A 20281-nucleotide genomic window follows, 5' to 3' on the forward strand; every position below is an offset into this window, starting at 1 on the left:
TTGAACATTTACACAACATGTTTACATAAATTGATCACGTTGCCGTTTTCTCAGCCAAGTTAATTGGTTGGTTTTTCTTGTCTGGCGGTGGACGAAGCTATGCGGTTGCCTTTTTGATTGTGTGAGGTTCGTGTTAAGCAGTGGATAACCAACTCGCGGTTGTCTGAGAACAATTATAATTAGAATCACAACAGCTTAGAAGGTCTATTCTTCATCCTGTCTGCAGTAATTGTCGTGCAGCAGTAAAGCAAAGAACATAGTTGGGATATATTTTGAATGGAGACTTCAGTACCTATAGACTCTCTTCAGGTCATATTATGCCTGACGATACCGTAATAGTTTGGCTGAACCTGCATCCGCTTGCTTTATCACCAAAATATGGAAACTACAATCACTGGAGGCAACCTCCAATATTCAAATAGTACACGTTGGAAGGTACTTTTCATCACACAGCTTGAGTCAATTTCATTCAAGATCAATTCCCACTAAGAAACTCTACACTTCCACACCACCAGTTCAGTAAGTCCGTCCCAATGCAGCTTAGGAAGTGCATCAATGCAAAATAGCACCGACAATTGCTGTCCTTGAGAATGAAACAATCTTCAGACACTCGCAGTGGGTTAAGATTAAATGAAGTCATGTATCCTCTACCCGTTCTTAGCTCCAGGTCATTTCCTGTGACTTGCTGAAGAATCATCCGATAATCCAGCCAACTAAAAGGTCGGCCAGCACCTGGAAAGCTCTTCAACCTCTAGTTGTTCAGCTTCCCTGGATGCAATATAACATGGTGCAAGCTAAGATGAGCTGCTATCAGTTCCCTTCACAGCTGCCTCTTCCTCATGCTTCTTTTTCCAGTACTCATCAAGAGGTGGTCCAAATATTGCTTTGCCAGAGACAACTCCAATCCTGTAGAGTCATGGCATTTGCAAACCATCAGCCTTTGAAAAAAATGAGATATTTCATATTTGACATTGGGTAATATCACTTTAACAGCGGGAAGAGATATTTTTCAGCAATTTGGACAGTGGATGTTAAGGACACTATTCTCCACTTTTGATATTTGTTAATGGGTGAGAATAGTCTATCATCAATACTTTATCGACAGTATGTTTTTTTTTTTTTTTTTGGTAATGAGGATCCACCGGGCTCGCCGGGCAGCCCACGGCCTGTAGAGTGCGCGGTGCACCCCGGACCAAGCGTCAATACCTTGGGAGGAGGCTAGCCCAGGACCCCAATACTAGAACCCCCCACTTAAGACACTTTAACAACAAGAGGGCTCAAACCCCCGACCTCTGATGGAAGGGAGAACGCACACCAACCATGCTGTCCGTGGTTGGGTTTATCAGCAATATGTTAATAGAGAAGAAAGTTAGAAAACAGAACCTAGTATCCTAATGAAATGCACTCTTAACCGTCCAATCAACATTATAGCCTAAAGCCAAGCATTCTCCCAAACAACCTAGATTAGACAAAACTGATTATCACCTATGGAATTGTTTCTATTTATAATTATACAAGATTTGCAGAATCTGTATGACAAAATTGACTCCAGTTAGTTGCCACATGATGCCTTGCAGATAAGCATGTAATCACTGGGACATAAGAATTAGGTCTACGTAAGATCATCCAACTGAAACATCTACGAGTCACTTCACTAACCCCTCATTTATCCATAGTAACTTCCTGATGATGCTGATCAAAGCAAAGCCAAAAAAAAAAAAAAAATACTAATGGCGCACTATAGGCGCACACCATTAAGAAAACCAAAGCAAAGAACAATTAGCTATCTGGCAAACAATAGACAAAAGCAAAAGAGAAGATGGATGTGAATAAAGGAAGCCAGGCCATACAAGTTTATATCATCAGTCAGCAATACTACAAGTGATTAGTTGTTTAACTAATTAATAAGAAGGATCCAGGAAATGTGTGATATTTGAATGATTTCAAAGAGTCAAAGATATAGCATAAGTGACAGAAAAATCCAGAGTCAGACATGTGGTTGATCTGGTAGACACACTTAAGAGAGTAACTCCCTGTCCATCTCTGGCACTTTAGTAAATTTTATGAAGAAGTAACTGAAAAAGACATTGAAGTTAGGATATTCTACTTATGGCACACTACAATACAAGATCCTAATAGTATCTATAAGCCATGATCCACCATAAGTATAAAGAAACTACATTGGGAACTGTTGATTTCAAAAGCTATTTGATTGAGAGTTATGATAATAATGTATCTTTAAGAAGGTAAAGAAGCTCCTAAGGTCATTTGATCAATGTTACAACAATGCTTAATCTAGTAGGACCTCATGCCATCACAACTAAAGAGTAGAAGGGTATAGAAGAGGCAAGAACAAGCAAAAGCCATAGGAGCTGAGAAACATTTCTTTAATGCCAAATCAGTACTAGGCTTATACATGTCAAAGGGTGTGAAGAAAGGAAAAAGTTGCACAACCAATGCTCTGTGAGGACTTAATGGATGGTTGCCTTGTGAGAAACAAAAAAATGCCAAGCAGCAAGAGGACTATAGATGTTTAGTTTCATACCATTACCTCTGACTACGTAATGGATGAAGGTGTGAGATTTTTTGGGGTGTCTAAAGACTCTATACAAGAATGCTCCTTGCCTATGACATAGTAGTGAAGTGTGTTGAAAACTTGAAACTATGAATATAGGAATTTGAACTTGTAAGGAAAATTTCTAATTATTCTTATATAAATGGGCAGGAATCAAGTTGAATGGAATGCACATAGAGTGAGGGAAGATATCTAAATGAAGTAGAGGCACAACTCATAAGCAGATTCTCCCCAGACTTGGGCAATTCTCTTCCACCGAACATGCAGAATAATCTGCCTTCTTCAAGTAAGATGTTTGTAGAGGACGATATATCAAGACTTCTGTCACAAAGCTGTTAAGAGTATTCGTAATGTCTGTATGCTTAATAACTACCCCACCTCTCACATAAAATATTCTAGATTGAACTGACCAAATAGACTGTAGAAGCAGAATGCCCGTGTTCTAGAATAGTATCTAAGATAGATGAGTCATTGTAATCTATCAGCTGCAGAAAAACACAACAGCAAGTGCGCTAACGTCACGATTCTGCTACATATATCTCAAAGGAAGCACCTGCAAGAGTCTCGCACTACCAACTCGCTCATTACACTTTTCCCCAAACAAATTACAACAGTCCACCGCACAACAAGCTCCTGTCTTGAAACGTCCACAATCAAGATACACACAGCTGCTTTCTACAAATGACCGCATCGGCAGCTTAGTGAGTTTACTCAGGGGCAAATTTTCCTCCTTCCTAATGCAAATTATTTCTCCAAAAATCCCCACAACCAGTTCCTGATCAAAAAACAATCCCCCCGCCCCCGACGCGAAACCACTTATTCCCACCAAATCTCAAATACATACCCAAGTAGCTCCAAAATCGAAGGATTCGCGCTTCCTTTTAGTACCCAATACAGAATTCGCCCTCCTAATTCAATGCATCAACTAATCAGTCACAAATTCCCCCCGTACTTCCTAGATTTGAAGATCGCCAGCTCAAGATAGCGCCAGCAAAATCGTCAAGCGCAGGGGGAGAGAGAAAGAGATCACCCACTAAGATTTCTATCCCGGAGAACGCATTGCCAAACCCTACTGAATGTCAAAGAAGCAACAACAGCACGTTTCGAAGCTCATTCCAGCTCGTTCGAGCGCACGCAGATGAAGGGATTGCAAAGAAGAGAACAGAATTCGCAGGCGAACGAGAGAGCGGAGGATGGAGGGGCAACTCACACGACGGCTCCGATCACCGTCGGGAACGACAGGAACCGGCTCCGGCCGAACATGGTCGTCGCGCGACCGGTTTCGCGATTCGGGTTCGGATACGGATCCGGATCGGCTCGTCTTCCTCCGGTTCTGCGGAATTCGGTACAACTTGCAAGTTGCAAATTTGCAATCCCCGGGGTTTTATCACGTCGTCGGTTGCGGAGGTTTTGGCTTTGGGAAGAGCAGGTCCTTCTTTTTTACCTGGTTTTGCACTTGTGACCTCTGTTTTTTGGGTGATTTTTCAGTTTCGTCCCGGGGGACAAGAGGTGTGGATACTAATCACTTTGTGGTGACATCGAAAGGGTTCTTCGACGCCGGTCGTCCCTTTCCAACCTTTTTACCAATCATAAAAAGGTTGGAAGCAAAGAAGCCAAGACCCTTGAATACTTGTCATGGAGTGGTCCAATTGGCTACAAAAGTGATGCACGAATGCTCCTTGGATCAATTATGAGAATGATTTGTAATCACATATAATTAATGATTAAATTGAGATTGATTTATATGATATATATATATATATGGACAATCCAATTACTTCTCGGGGCTAAAACTTTGTAAAGAGGCCCTATTTAGTGATGGGTTAAATTAGAATTCACGTAGTACAAGAAATTAATGGCATGGCTTCAAGAGCCAGATAATAAGCATAATGAAATAGCCAAACCTCAAATCAATCTCTGGCAATGCGTAAATGGAAACCAACATTTCGATGTTCATGTCCTGATATTCTTATCAGACAAGCTAGAGATAAGGACGATGCTCGTGGCACTTCATGGTCGAAGGAATAGTTCAAACTCCACGATCTTCGATTGCCAGTTTCAACCCCGTTCCTTCTTTTTTTCTTGGGGATTCGATGGCTGTCGCGGCTTCTTCAGCGTGCCTCTTGACCTGTTGCCGGGTACGGAACATATACAACTCCAGTCCCATCCAGCGATCAGGATTAAGTTCAGAAGAAACATCAGTTTCGGAGAGAATTTTAGGCCAAGACCGTGAAAAGAGAGCGCAAGGATCACGATACAAATTCACCATAGAATCTGACTTGATTAAATGTCAAGCAATCTTTGACAAACTGACTGGCACCAAAAACGAATGTGAAGAGTTGGACCTGTGCTTCCTCTCTGGGTCCTTACCATTTGGTTCTACCTTTTTCTCTTGACAGGAGAGAGCAACTACATGAGAGCAATTGCAAGGTTCTATTTTGTTATAATCACTACCATTCTATAGTATTAATATTAAATCACAAGATATCCGCTTCTTTACAGCATTGAAAAGAAATAATTGAGAAAAAAACTAGCTGTTGTCATATCCAGAAAGGAAGAGCACAAAAAGGTACCGAGATTAAAAACTGCCAAGGCAAAAAGATTGATCCCGCTGTCGCAACTGAACATATATTATGAGATTGATAAATTTTGAACCACCACTTAAACAACCGAGAGCAAATGCAGCCATACCATCGGTTTTTAAATAGTTGCTGTTTCAGCTTATGAATAAAAAGATAGACCCAGAGAGACTTAGGAGAGCTAGGATTGAAATAACTTTAATAGGTTGTATGGAATAAAAAAAAAATCATATATGTTACACCAAGGGCTTCTGCTATGAGGTGCCTACGGAGGTAAGCACCGAAAGTCCAACTAAACTGGGAATTGAGAAACATAACAAAACTAAGACATTATCAAACAAAACGAAATCAGCTGAGCTAAAATTCTACTGGTGTTGTGTCCTCAATTAGGCTCACCAACAACCTGTTCAGAGTTTGTCCTCCTGCTTGTTCATAGCACGCTTCTGCTTTCTAGCCCCACCTTAACTGACACTCTGAAAAGCTGGGTTTCCAAAAATCTGAAAAGATAAAAAGTAATAGGGCCTAATCCCTCTCAACAATAGATATAAGAAAATGATCCACAGATTGGTCCTAAAAAATCTAAAGAAGGAAGTCCTACATAATTTAACAGACCTCATGGAGGATTCAATTCCACATTTGAGAGACAAACTATTCAGTAAATGTTCTCATCTAACAGATCTAACTAATGGGTTCTTTCAGGTGAAACTAAATAAAAAAGAAAAAGGAAAAAAGAAGAAAGGACTAACTATAACAAAGCAAACAAGAAGAGATCACATAATTGAAGCCAGTTAATACCTGCTAGCGTGTCTAACTTCCATCCACTGCAGAGGGTGCTTTCTTTTTCCTCTTATGTTTAGGCTTAACAGCATCCTTTAGTGTTTTCTCCCCATGGGTTTGAGAGGCAATCTTAGCAGACTCAGTTGCTGGAGATATTGCCTTCATATCTTCGGCTGACCCCTTTGGACTAGCCTGCTGGGTTGATTTCTCACTTTGCGAGCCCTTTTGCTTTTTAGAGAATTTTGAAGTATCTGCAAATTTGACAGGCAAAAAACCATCAACTCTGTCATTTCCTTCATTTTATCTCGAGCACAAAGGAAAAGCAGTCACTACATGCAGCAACGTCAAGAGTGATGGTAAATAAAAAATCAGACAGAACCTTCATGCCTTGGCATCAACCATATAAAGCACATGCAACATCCAAAACACATTTGCAATTGCATTTGCATCATAATTATTTAAGGCAAGTACAAAAAAAGAATCTTAAAATTTTGTTCCACTTGACATTGAATTGACCTTCCAATTTAGCAGGACAGCAGTAACAGCTTTCATCACTACCCATCTAAATGAAGTAATACCTCTCCTGAACAGAATCATTTTGTCACGACTTAGCAATTTGGTAATAGGTAATACTCCAATTCACTAGGCTAGGTTGCACAACTAGCGATGTCCATGATCTAAGATCAAATCATACTGTCAAAATCTGACAGAAAGAAAGAAGCTACCTTTTTGGGTAGATTGGCTATCGTGTTAAGAAAAGGGGCAAACAAACACGACCATCATGAACACCCAGATTATGTACCCAACAACATACTTCTTCCTCTAATATTTACTCTCCAATTTTGCAATGCAGCAGTCAGCAAACAGCATACCCATTTGCCAATGCCGAAAAGAAGCTGCAAACTCAGGCAAAACCATAAAAGCTGGATGTGGTGAATTCTGTCATAGGTCGACTTTAAAAAACTACTTCCATCATATAGGAAAAGGACAACTAGACGAAGAATCCTAAGAGCAACTCTCTCAGATTACCAATAGTGACTTCAATAAGCTACTTCACAAAATGCCACGATTCAAACTACTGCATCAGTGGATCAATAGAAAACCCACCATTACCAAAAGCAACCAATAAAGGTTTAACAGAGAGTAGCTATTAGCACTTAAAATATGTGGTTCCTGTCAAAATTATCTTCATAAACAAATAAACGAACAGTACCACGCGAAGCAAGAGATAATTTCAGGAAATCCGAATCAACACCCCTCGAGTAAGGATTCCTGATAAAAAGAGGACATTTTAAAGTTAAGCGGAAATTAGATTGGATGGAGTTAAGCAAGAAGAAAAGTGCTTGAGAAGGGGCAAATAGGCATTCAAGAATGGGGAATATCAAACTAAGGAATGTAATGAGGTGAACAAGGATTGCATAATCCAAGTTATTGTTCATCATTTTGAAAAATAAACTGAGTTAAAAATTATGCCAGGAGTAGAACTCAAGGAGTACTTTTTTGAGATTTACCAAAGAAAAATGTTGCCTCTCATAGTAAAATTCAATACACACTAACCAGCATCAAGAACGCCATGATCCACTCATATACAACAACAACAACAACAAAGATGACTACTTGTTTCATGATTACTGATTGTTAGGTGGTAAGGCCTAATTGCCCAAAAAGAATTGGAGAGCAAACTGTCACGCAATTTCCTATTGATTGATGAATCAAAATGCCACACTAAAAATATTAACTTCATTTACCAGTCCTGCAGTACACAAAGAAAAAGTCTTATGGTTTTTAAAATTACACATTTTCTAATATCAGATTGAGTTCTTCCTTAAATGCTTCAGTATCTTTTTTTACAAAATCCAAGCAGATCGGATTTAAAATCTTTTATCAAATCAGCTCCATGAAAAAGAAATTTTATAGTACACATACTTTAAGAATTAAAGTATAATTTTATTGCTACATGCAGAGGATGGCACCATACCAACTTGATGGACCTCCAATGAAACTCCTAGGATTCCCATCTTTACTGTTAGTTCCTCCTTGTTCAAGTGATTTTGTGACCACTTTACCTTCAATGTCATTACTCTGATCAGAATTCTTTCTCTCATTCATCAGCTTCAATTTTTCCACTTGAGTTCCTACTGATCCGCTGACTTCCCTCTGATCCTCAGATTTGACCTGATTTTTCCTTAAATTAGGAAGAGTCCCACTGACATCCAAGGCAACTGGAGCAGAGTGGCGCTTTATCTTCCGCAGAGCTCTTTCAGTATTGTACGCCTCTACCTATAACATAGAACTCAGATGATCATTCACAAATATAGGAGTAGCACTGAAAAAAAGTATCAAATGGAGGTGATCAAGTCAGAGAACACATATCCATGGAAAGAAGCAATGAGAATCTATAAATCACCATAAACGAAACTGTTCTGCATTTACTCCCTGAAACACAAGCAGGATGGAATTTTGCATTTTGAGCTACTTGCACCAATAAATAAGCAGTCTCTAAGCAACCAACCCCACATTAAGTATTCAATAACTCAAGGTTTGAAGAATAAAGGCACAAAGTTGAAAAAAAAAAGGCACAGACAAGTCTTAAAAGTTCATAAACGCTGAAGAAGGATAAACTCACAGTGTCTCGTATCTTCACTGTTACATCAGCAGCTTTTGTAGCAGCAATACGTAGGCAATGCATTATTACACTCTGAGGAACACCTTCTCCTCCTGCTTTCTGAATAGCACAAATATCACCATTTGTATTCAGAGTAGCTGTCATCCTACCAGCCATAACCGCTTCCTCCTGGTGGGTAGGATCTACCACCTGGAATTTAGAGTACATCCAGATATTGGATAGAAAGAAAGCCCAATAATGACTTTTAGTTTTGGCTCTGCAATTTCCAGGTAAACAGCAACACAGATATCTTCCCTACCAGAGTGCTTTCATCGCTGAAAAATGCGAAGGTGACTGCTATAGGTAAGTGATGAATTATAAGGGGTAGTGGCTCCCTAGCCTGTCAAAACGCAGTAAATATTAATCAGCTATAAGCCCAAAACACACCACACTATTTTGGTAGGAAAAACTATGTGACAGTGAAAAATGTTCTATCACTTAATGGGAAGTGCAAATTTTCAGTTCGGGTTAAATTCTTATATATGGACCAAGCAAAATTATATGGTCGTTTATGCAAAACAGAATATCACAAGCCCACCCTTAATGATCAGCAAAATCGATCAATTGCACATTTTACATCAGGGCACAAAAATGGTAAAGACTAATTGTAGACTCCCATCTCTAAGAGGTTGCACCAGGAAATTAAAACAAAAAAAATTCACAATATGAGTGAGAAATTCAGTATAGAAACTTGATCAACGATAGACTCAAATAAACTATCTCATTAACCTAGAAATATCAAGATACGGTTTTTTTAACAGCTATGCATATGGAAAAAACCAATTTCTCTATTCTAGGGACAAAAATTTGCAGAATTTAACATAAGCAGATTAAAGAGAAAAGGGAAAATAGTCTATTTGAAAGCATTAACTCCTGATCACAATGAGTCACATGGATCCACACATTCTCCATTGACCAACTTATGGCAACTTAAGCATTGTTTTACACATTTTTAACTATGAAATATAGCTACTGGCCATAAAATAATGAAATAGAATCCAGATTTTAAAGAGAACCTCAAAATCCAAGCAGGAATCTCCTACGGCAATCCATAGTAGAAATAGTCAGTTGCATAGCAAAAATTTGACTCAGGAAAAGTTTTCTAGTGCACCCAAAATTATTACAGCTGATGACAAATTTACTATAACAAGATAATCATGGATCCAGAAGTTGCATTAAATGTTCTCAATTATCACAATTTTTCAAAAATGCACAATATACTTGAACAAGATCCAACTCCGGATTGGGCTGCTAGCAATGAGTATTCCAGTACAGTTGTACCAAAAATTTCAGTAATGCTGACCTCTGGTGGATGAACTATTACTTCTTGACCATTTTCTCCACCTAATGAGCATTCAGGCCGACGGAATGTTGACAGAGCAGCCAAAGCAGCAACATTAGCAGCATCGACCAGATTACTGTTTTCAAATTGGCAGATTGCTTTAATGAGAAAGATAAGTATTTGATGTCTGCTTTGTGGACAAGAAAACCCAGAATTCCTTACCCTCCATTATCTAAGATATGGAGATCAATACGGATGGCCCACACCAACTTCCCTGCAAGAACGCAAAGAGATTCTGTATCCACAGCCCTGCTTTCCCTGCGAGACAACTTTGTAACAACGTGAGTCATCTCAATCCAGAATTCTCAACAGGAAATTTCTTAAAGTTTGTAACAGAATTTCCACTCAAAGCACAGATGACTCCAGGTCAAATGTATGAATAATTGTTCAATTTTGACGGCAACAGATTTTGAAAGGTGCACACTATCTGTCCATTGTCATTTGTATTGTTCCTCAGTAAGGAAAGCACATAGTGTGCATACATGTTAAAGTTGACTGTAAATGCACTTTTAACATCCTATACCACATAATTTGGGATGGATATAATTGAATATGGATATAATACAAACATACCATCTACTAATGTGTAAGCTTTACAAATTCAGAATGCACATCCATCCATCAATATTCTCAATATTCCTATCAGTAAATCCATCTTAACAGCTAAATGTTTCTAGCATACACTTTTCTAGAATATTATACTACAATGCTTTTGTATAATAAACTAGATAGATAGACAATTTAAATATGGAAATACATGATAACATAGATTGAAACTAAGGAAACTCAAGTCCTCCCAGTAAAAAGAGATTAAGGCAAGTTCAACTAATCACCTTAAACCACGGTCTATCACCCTGCCTAACTCAACTGCGAACTCCCCAGGACGACCAGGTTCAAACGAAGGATCAGCCATCGGAGAGAACTCGGTAAATATTGAAAGTGTCCCTTCATTAGGCCTATCTCTATATGGTTGAACTAGTTGAGAAGTCACAATTCCCATTACACGTGTCTGACCCAGATGCACCTCTGCTGAGCCATCTTCTCTGCAGGTTTGGTAAAAAGAAAAAAGTTAGATTAGAGCCAATTCTATTAAGTGATACAAATAGCAAGATGGAAAAGGAAAATCAAAGTAAAACAAGCACATCAAGCTATTTAACCCTAAAGTTATCAGACAAAGAAACTTGAAAGTGAACACAACTATAGACTTATGCTACATGGACTCCGAACAAACAAATGTGAAAGATTTTTAGCCGAAGGAACAAGTGTACTTGTTTATTCATAATCAGCATCACATCCATAAACAATCATCTCCACATGTAAACACGGCAACCATACCCGTACCGCCTACAAAGACAAACCGCAGCGATGCATCAAGTCCCCCCATTAGACCATAAACACTGAAGTGAGTCACGAGTCTAAACCATGTTAGCATATTAAGGCCTGTCGATTTGTGTTCACTAGTTGAATTTGAGTCCATGAAATATTGTTCATCACAAAGCATCATTCTTTGTATAGAGTACGTGTGCCAAAATCATGATTTATGTTAAACTCATCTGCTTTCGTATGAATTTTGCGTTTATCAATATACGGTCCAGTAAAAGTGTCCGCTTGTGTGAATTACTACTACTGAAAAAACCGAGACAGCATGCCAACACCGATAGACACAGCACACTTCTCTACGAGGGGAGAAAAGTCGCTTGCCAATTGAGAAATACTTTGCCAATATCCCGCTCACATTGCTTCGACACGCCGAAAGGAGCAAGCTTTGCAGAGAAGAGAGGCTGCAACTTACTTGCCAAAGTTGATGCTCAGCTTGCGATAGTCGTAGACGTTCCGGCCATCGACCCTGAGGCCGGAGAGCAAAGCGCTTTCTATGAACTTCTTCTCGTTAACGGTCATCCGCCATGTGTTCGCCAGCCTCTGCTCCATTCTTCACGAGCATAAATCAGGGGCCGCCGGAAGAGGACGCCGAAGGGGCGGAGGGGCCGGGGGACTGAGGCGAGCGCTGCCGAGGGCCGGAGCGCTTGGGTGGACGAGACGGACGGCGGCGGCACAGCGGAAGCGACGGTATCGGCGATGGGACGACGGTGAGCCTCTGGTTCTGAGCTACTTGACAGCAACCTCGAGGTCCGGTCGATGCCGACCTTGGGCGGCGGCGGCGGCGGCCGTCAACGATTCGGCTCTCGGATTACAGGAAAAGGCTTTCGGATTTTGAAACTGGAGTAGATTGGCTAAAGAAAAATCGAACTAGGGTTTATTCAGGTATAACGGGCAAAAAAACTCTTCTTCCGCAATTTTTATTTCGATTGGACTAATTTACCCTTCAAAACATTTTACCCACAATCTCTAGCATAAAAATGATTGGGCAATGGGGGTGGTGGGTCATTTGCCGTCACCTCAAGGTTTGTCGATCACTGTCGGCTTATGGGTTCTTTTGGTCATAAAAAAAAAAAAAGATTGGACAATAATCAAAGGGTAAATACCAAAAAAACCAAAAATCCCAAATTATGCTTGTTGTGATACAAATATCTCTTCTTTTTTTTGTTTCACAAAAAATCAGTAAATTTCCCCACTATAATACAAATACCCTCAAACTTTTTTTTTTTAATATTATGGAAAAACTCAAACTTATACACATGTGATCTATATATACATTTATATCTATTATTTCAGCTCAATCTAAGAAATAAATCCAACACTTCTTTATTCAGCAATGGAGTTCTTAATAGTAGCTTTTTATTTGCATCATCAAATTTCATATCTACAAACAAAACAAGACATGCAAAAGTCGAATCATATAAAGGAGACTTATTTTTCCTTGTATGTACAAGTATTTCATCATCTTCAAGTTCATTCTCAAAACTAGCACTGTTATTGTCACCGCCATTTTCTTCATATTCAATTTGGTTACTAGTAGCTGGAGTTCCATCATTCATATTTACTGGTTGAAATTCATGCCTTTCTAAATGCTGTAAATTTATTTCCCACAAATCCCCTCCATTTTTACCTAATTGTGCAAATTCTTAAAGATCATCATCACTTTGAAAATTTACACTTGTCAAAGCTTCATTATCTGATTCACTAGATAAAGTGATTGTCCAATCTAATCTAGTCAATTCTTCATTAATTATGTCTTCTCTAGATACTTCAGGACATATCCCTATTTATTGAATGTTTTCTATATGACTTGCTTCCCTCTCCTACTTTTCCTGTTGTCCTTCGTTCAAAATAGATTCATCCCCAACCTAAGTATTTGCTTTAACACTATCTCCTTCTTTTCTATTTAAGTGATCTCATCATTTTTATTATCACTATAATACTCAACATGCACTTTAACTAGCTCACCATGAAGATAATGGTTCATAGTATGCTTAATACCATTATCATCACTGAAATACCTCAAACAATCCTTCAAGGTCTTCCCAAGAACACAATGATGCAATTTTTGTACTTTGCATCAATAAAATGCATTATACTCCTCACGAATTCAATATATGATAGCCTCCTTATTTTGAAGAAGATAGTACCGTCATTTCCACTAGTATATTCTCACTCCTCGGTGCCAATAACAAATTCCTTACCATAACAAATAATGATGGCTATAAAATTATACCCAAGCAGATGCTGCACCCAAAGAAAAAAAAATTGCCTTTGAGATCATAATGCAAAAAGGACAATAACTTCACATTGAGGTACCCATGATCATAACTAATTAATTAAAGAATGACTTAACAGTTGTTATTAATAAAAACAAAGCAACAAAGCTAGCGTGCCCAATTGATTAAACAAATTGAGGTCTCTCACAATCACAGTTTCATTGTTTAGCGATTCCTTCTCTAGTGCCATAGTTCCCACGGGCCACAGCTACATCGACAACCTTAATTTGCCCTCAGAACTCTAATTTTTCCAATCAATTAAGCTAGGGAGAGAAGATGACTTAGGGTTATAGAGATAACACCCGAGTGATGGCGAGCGATGACGATGACCGAGCGAGCGACGCGACGAGTGAGCGAGCGACGAAGCGCGGCAGTGAGCGAGCAATGAGGAGTTCCTCGAACGATGAAGATCAAGCGCTATTTTCATCCTTCCCGTGCGACGTCGTTTTGCCCAAACTTGGTACGACTCGTTTTGCTTGAGCGATCCATGAAAGATTGGGCAATGTTGTTTTGGATAAGTTTAAAAAGATATCCCAAGTCAAATAAAAAAATTATTTATAAAGAGCACGCAATCAATTTGATCAGAATACCTAGCCGGCTACACTTAAATAATCAGCAAGTAAGGGGGGAATCTGGAAAGGCCTAAAGCTAAAATAGCGTTGGCCTTAGCTCGGGGAAAGGAGTTCCATCGTCTCCGATGGGGGGAATCTGGAAAGGCCTAAGCTAAAGTTGTCTCGAGGGATCAGGCCGCTCGGTCTCCCAGTTGAAGCCGGCGCGCGCAGCTCCTGAAGATGGAGAGGAAGGGGGCCTGGTCCCCAGATCCGGCCGCCGGCGACGATGGCGAGCCGCCGGGGGCTGAATTCGAGGTGTTCCTGAACTTCAGAGGACCGGACACTCGCAACAGCTTCACAGACTGCCTCTACCACGCCTTGGACAGAGCCGGAGTCCGAGTCTTTAGGGATGAGGAGGAGATCCCCAAAGGCGAGGAGATCGGACGCGAGCTCCGGCGCGCCATCGACAACTCCGAGGTCTACGTGACCGTCTTCTCCAGAGACTACGCATCCAGTGCGTGGTGTCTCCGCGAGCTTGCGCGCATCGCGAAGAGATCCAGAGGACCGAGCGGCAAAGTGATCTTCCCTATTTTCTTCGACGTGGGTGCTCAAGACGTTAAGCTACGGACTGGACTGTACGACTAGGCCTTGAAAAAGCATGAGGATCGGTTCCGCTGCGATGTGGTGCAGCGGTGGAAGGATGCTCTGATAGAGGTCGCTCATATCGACGGATGGGATTTGAAGAACAAAGGGTAAGGCTCTGCACTCTGCAGCTGGTTTCCTCTATATACTGCAGTTCCTTTTTAGTTTGAAAAAGGAGTTTCAATGTTTCAGTCTTGCTTCATGTCTGATCGATTCTTTCGCATATCATGAGTGATTCATCAATATGAGAGTTACGACAACACGCACGTCGGATTTACTTCGCTGTTACGAATTCAAACATCGACTTCATTTAGCTCGATTTGGGTGTTTTTCGACGGATTGTTGCATTCGCGCTAGAGATGCAGAGAATAGTCGGTCCTCTCACAAAATGTCAATCCCATATGAATGGAGTTTTGCGGAAATAGGATGCATTCTCAAAGTAACTATTAGCATAGCATCTGCTGTGCATCAAATCTAGCCTGGATTGTTGGTCAAATGCAGATATTCATTGCAGATAGGTCATATTGCTGTAGACCAATACACAAAAAGAAAAAATCTTCGGTAATAGATCATGAATCAAGTGCTCCATTTATATGGATATTGCAGGCAAGGTGCAGTTATCAATCATATTGTCGATGAGGTTCTGACCAGACTGAACAAAAGGCTGAGAAATTTGCCCGACCATCTAGTTGGAATTCATGATCATTTGGAGGAAATGACGCACTTACTGCAAGAAGGTTCCCCTGATGTGCGTTTCGTCGTAATTCACGGTATGGGTGGCATCGGTAAGACAACCCTTGCTGAGGCTGTTTTTAATCGGATCTCTCACCAATTCTCTGGTCATAGCTTTCTTTCAAATGTTCGTGAATCTTCCCAAGATGATAAAATCGGAGAATTGCAATGGAGACTATTATCAGATATTCTCAAGCACCAACCCAAAAGGATTTACGACCCCAATGACGGGATCAACATGATAAAAAAAAGGTTTTGTCACAAGAAAGTTCTCATCGTCTTGGATGACGTTGACAATATAAACCAGCTCATGAAACTAGCCGGAAAGTGCGACTGGTTTGGTCCTGGCAGCAGAATTATCATCACAACCAGGGATATTGGATATTTGCCAATCAATAAGGAAAGACCAGGAGACAGTGGGTTTTACATCTATAAAATGAAGGAAATGCCTTTTCATCATGCTCTTGAGCTTTTTAGCCAGTACGCTTTCAGAAGAGATAGCCCTCCAACTGATTATGCCAACACAGCAACCCAGATAGTTAGAACCACAGGTGGACTTCCTCTGGCTCTAAGGGTCATCGGATCCTCTCTTTACTACCAAGGAGAGGATGTGTGGAATGACATGCTGAAAAAGTTAAAGAAAATGCCTGATGAAGAGGTCCAAGATAAATTGATGATAAGTTACGAAATGTTGAAGGACAATGAGAAACAAATTTTTCTTGATATCGCATGTCACATGGCTGGTGAAAAAATCGACGATGCAATTCTCATGTGGAAATCTTGCGACCACTTTTTTCCAAATTTCGCAATTAATGTCCTTATCAACAAGTCCTTGATAAGGGTCGTGTATCATGAGAAATTATGGATGCATGACCAACTCAAAGACCTTGGAAGAGAAATTGTTCGTAAAGAGAACACCAACCGTCCCGGAAGCCGTAGCAGGTTGTGGTGTCCAAGGTCAGCTATGCAGGTCATACGCCAAAAAAAGGTGTGTCGATCTAGCTGACAACTTTTATGTTGGACTGAAAACAGAATGCATATGTCATATTGTAGGGGTTTATTGTGTGATCTCATTTTCTAATCAGAGTTCATGCTATCTGATCCTTAATTTCTGTTACAGGGAACAGAAAATATAGCAGCGCTCAAACTTGATGGACATTCTAAATCCCACAACTTTACTCATGACGAATTTTCTAATCTAGAAAGCCTAAGGTTCCTTGAATTAGACGGAGGGAACTTTGTTGGAGACTTCGAGAGTCTCTTCTCTGAACTAAGATGGCTTTCGTGGCGTCATTGTCCTTCAGAGTTTCAAGCAACCAACTTTTGTCCAAGCAACTTAGTTGTCCTCAAAATTTCAGAAAGCGATATAACGAATGATTGGGATGGTTGGAGCCAAATTATGGTACTATACCTGCTGACATGCATATTGTTCATTAAACGAGATTTCTCTCCTCATTTGGGGATGTTGATAGTTGTCTCTTCTTATATTGCTTATTTTGCAGGGGACAAGTAACTTAAAAGCTCTCAGTCTTGTGAGTTGCAAAAGCTTAATCAAGATGCCCGATTTCTCTATGTGCTCCACTCTAGAAAGACTGGTGTTCAAAGATTGTGAAAGCTTGGTTCAGATTGACCCATCCATTGGTAAACAGGAGCACCTGCAATACTTGGAAATAAGTAGGAGCAATCGTTTAGGGAGTTTACTGAAAGAAGCTTCAACGGAGATCAGTCCGTGTGTGGTACCTCAATTCTGGCTGGACTCAATGGACAATCTAAAAAATTTGAAAACCCTGAAGATGGAAAATCTGGCATTCTTTGAACTTCCGGAATCCATTGGAAAAATGACATCACTGCTTCAGTTGGAATTGGGAGGCACAAAAATGACAGGATTACCTCGCTCTATTGGAAATCTAAAAAAGTTGAGGAAGATGAGTCTTTCTATGGCTCCAATAAAAAAAGCTACCGGACTCAATAGGAGGGTTGGTTTCCTTGATAAAGCTAAATTTGGCGTATACAGATATCACAGAATTACCTCCTTGTGTTGGGAACCTAAAAGGATTGGAGATTTTATGTCTACGTGGGAGTGCGATAAGAAAGCTACCAGAGGCCATAGGGAAGCTAGAGAATCTTAAATGGTTAGAAGCCTCATGTTGTGAAAATCTGAAGGGGGAAATTCCAAATGAAATCAGGGGCCTATGCTTTTTGAGGACACTAAATCTAGCACGGAGCAAGATTAGGAGATTGCCCACAACTATGAATCAGCTTTCTCATCTCCAAAAACTTCATTTGGATAGGTGTGATGAACTTGAAAAGTTGCCAGAGCTCCCTGTGAGTTTGAAGGTTTTGGAGTTCCCACCTCGTTTGTTGTTGACAGCCCCTAACCTCTCATATCTAACTACCTTAGTCAATCTTCATGCATGGGATGACACTCCTCGGACATTGCAATATTTCTGTCCAGCTCCAAAAATAGAGTGGATCGAGGGGTTATCTAGTTTGGAGAGATTGAAGCTTGTCATTAGACATGTCACATTTCCTCCGATTAATTTGGCTACTCTTTCTCGGCTTTGTATTCTTGAGATTACTTGTGTTAAGCCCCAATCTCTAAAGGGGCTTCCGTCCAGTCTTGAAAGATTGTCTCTGTTTGATGTTAGGTCACCGATGGAAAGGTCCCTCTTTTCCAACTTGACAAATCTGTCCGACTTGGACCTTTGTAAATGTCGGCTAAAGGAGGTCAATTTTGATAAGGTGCTTGGACAACAACTGGTGAAACTCCATAGTCTGGCCGTGAGCGATGGTGAATATCTTGAAAGGCTAACCGTATCAAGATTGAAGGGGCTCCGATCATTGAGAGTGACTGATTGCCCAAAGCTAATGGAGATTCGAGGCGTGGAGAAATTGGGATCGCTAGAGGCATTGAGTATTTACAAATGCAGTTGCTTAGAAAGATTGCCTGATGTATCAAAACTAAAGGAGCTGCGGCTATTGAGTCTCTCAGATTGTCCATTGCAAAATTTGCCTGATCTACAACTTCAAGACCAGTGTTTTTTGACATTTGCAGGATGTGCGAATTCACCTTACTTTATTGGCTTTTACGAAAAATGGAAGGATACTTACGGTCGTAGTGGGGACGATGTCAACAGCCAACTCTAGAAAGGAAGAATCATCTCATGTTCTCTTACAGTCGGTAAATTTTTCTTTGGTTTCTTCTTCCCCTTTGTTTTTAGTTTTCCTTTTCTTCCTGGGTAATTGTCTATCTATTCCTGTTAGAAAGATTCAGTATATAGCATGCATGCATGTTCACCTTTAGTATCAGCATGATCGCAGGACGAATCACTCTTGTAATATTTGTGAATTTTGACAGAAATCAAAAAGGAAGGTCTTATTCGTGTTTTGTGAAATAAAATTCGCGTTATTGTGGAAATTATACCGTGGTTCATAAATGGGTGATGACTTTGCTCATATTCTTTAAAAGATGCTGACAAGGACTTTGTGTTTGTTAAGACAAAATGGATTCGATTACTTGATGAAATGATAATTTTATAATAATAATAGTAATAATAATAATAATGACAGTTAATAATAATTTCTTCAACATTCGAAGATTTCGAAAGTTTGCTTTCACGACAGACATAACTTCTTCCATGATCATGTTACAACTTAATATGCAACATACTTGTGTAATACTTGTGGAAGAAGTTATTAAGGGTGTTGAAATATCATTAGCCTCACTCAAACCAGTGTTTGTTTCGTGGTTTTTCAAAAAAAGGATTATTTCATTCCTAATGGTCATTTTTTAAATCTGTGTATAGGAGCATACCCTGAATCGAAGACTAGTCACACGTGTAGTGGAGGAGAAGGAGAGAGGGAGGTCTTTAAAAGAAGACAAGAGTCATCGGATAATTATTCGCAGAAGCACGGGATCGCAAGCTAGAATTCCGTTTGCCAATATATTAAAAACTTGTTAGAATGGATTGTTGAAGTCTTTATATGATGAACATCACAGAAATTGCTTATGTTTTGGTAATGTAAATAGCCGAAAGTTCGATGTGGCAATAAATCGCAATTGTCTTCTTGATTTTGGTGTAATTACAGTTAAATTTTTTTAATTAGGTTATATGTCTTATACATAATAACTAGGGGTGTAAATGGTTCGGTTTGGTTCAGTTTTTTTGAAAAACCGAACCGAACCGAACCGTTAGAGAAAATTTCCGAACCGAACCGAATAAGTCCCGAACCGAACCGAACCGAACCGAACCATTCGGTTCGGTTCGGTTCGGTTCGGTTCGGTTTTTCGGTTTTCAAATTTTGGGTTTCGGTTTTTTTTTTTTTTTTTTTTTTTTTTTTTTCGGGACGGCTTACCTTCTATATAAGCTCCCTGAAGCATTGATTGATGTTCTCTCTAGTTTTTGTGCTATATTCAAGAAACGAACATCTATGTCTTTGAGCTAGATCTCTTCCTTCTTCCCTTGTTACAACCCTTTCACTCTCCTGAAATTATCACATCATGAGAAGCGAGGAAGAGAAGTCAAGCAAGAAGAAACTCTAATGTTGACTTTGATTCCTGCACCAAAGCTGAGTACGTTGTATACAAGCTTAAAGAGATGGGTAAAATAGCTGAAAAGGACATTGCACCGATCTGCAACCAATTTGACATTTTAGACGACAGCAACTGTGGTAAAATCACACTTGCTGATCTTATGGAAAGTGATTGAACCACGCATTGAACAGCAATCAACATGACAAATTTCTACCTTCACGCTCCTCG

At 39.8% G+C, this 20281-nt stretch overlaps 3 protein-coding genes and 1 long non-coding RNA gene across 8 annotated transcripts in view; 2 read left to right on the plus strand and 2 right to left on the minus strand.

Annotated features, from left to right (window-relative positions):
• Positions 1-289: 289 nt before the first annotated feature.
• LOC120286668 lies at positions 290-3942 on the minus strand. The gene is made up of 2 exons (XR_005545333.1): positions 3786-3942; positions 290-906 (listed from the first exon to the last, which is right to left on the minus strand). It is a non-coding gene; the product is annotated as an uncharacterized LOC120286668 (long non-coding RNA).
• Positions 3943-5313: 1371 nt separating this feature from the next.
• Positions 5314-20281, minus strand: part of LOC120287570 (exosome complex component RRP45A-like) — a 28342-nt gene continuing 13374 nt past the window's right edge. The window contains exons 1-10 of one of the 5 annotated variants that reach the window (XM_039300429.1): positions 11731-12188; positions 10772-10981; positions 10101-10196; positions 9900-10014; positions 8856-8936; positions 8558-8746; positions 7910-8211; positions 7145-7203; positions 5950-6182; positions 5314-5651 (exon numbers count right to left, since the gene is read on the minus strand). In XM_039300429.1, the coding sequence (XP_039156363.1) occupies positions 5962-6182; positions 7145-7203; positions 7910-8211; positions 8558-8746; positions 8856-8936; positions 9900-10014; positions 10101-10196; positions 10772-10981; positions 11731-11867 (1410 nt within the window). In that variant the 5' untranslated portion in view covers positions 11868-12188 and the 3' untranslated portion in view covers positions 5314-5651; positions 5950-5961. Of the gene's footprint in view, positions 5652-5949; positions 6183-7144; positions 7204-7909; positions 8212-8557; positions 8747-8855; positions 8937-9899; positions 10015-10100; positions 10197-10771; positions 10982-11730; positions 12190-20281 lie in introns of those variants that run through there. The other 4 variants (XM_039300430.1, XM_039300431.1, XM_039300433.1 and 1 more) reach the window with 4 other exon arrangements.
• On the plus strand, positions 14204-15506 carry LOC120287571 (TIR-only protein-like). Its single transcript, XM_039300434.1, has 2 exons — positions 14204-14897; positions 15394-15506. Exon 1 carries the CDS (start codon positions 14386-14388, stop codon positions 14788-14790), a length of 405 nt encoding a protein of 134 aa, XP_039156368.1. The 5' UTR covers positions 14204-14385; the 3' UTR covers positions 14791-14897; positions 15394-15506.
• On the plus strand, positions 14907-19622 carry LOC120287569 (disease resistance protein RUN1-like). The gene is made up of 4 exons (XM_039300428.1): positions 14907-16507; positions 16640-16921; positions 17022-18700; positions 19326-19622. The coding sequence occupies exons 1-3, from the start codon at positions 15359-15361 to the stop codon at positions 17646-17648; spliced, it is 2058 nt and encodes a 685-aa protein (XP_039156362.1). The 5' UTR covers positions 14907-15358; the 3' UTR covers positions 17649-18700; positions 19326-19622.

This window comes from Eucalyptus grandis, chromosome 8 (genome assembly GCF_016545825.1).
Source record: "Eucalyptus grandis isolate ANBG69807.140 chromosome 8, ASM1654582v1, whole genome shotgun sequence".
Taxonomy (NCBI): Eukaryota; Viridiplantae; Streptophyta; class Magnoliopsida; order Myrtales; family Myrtaceae; genus Eucalyptus; species Eucalyptus grandis.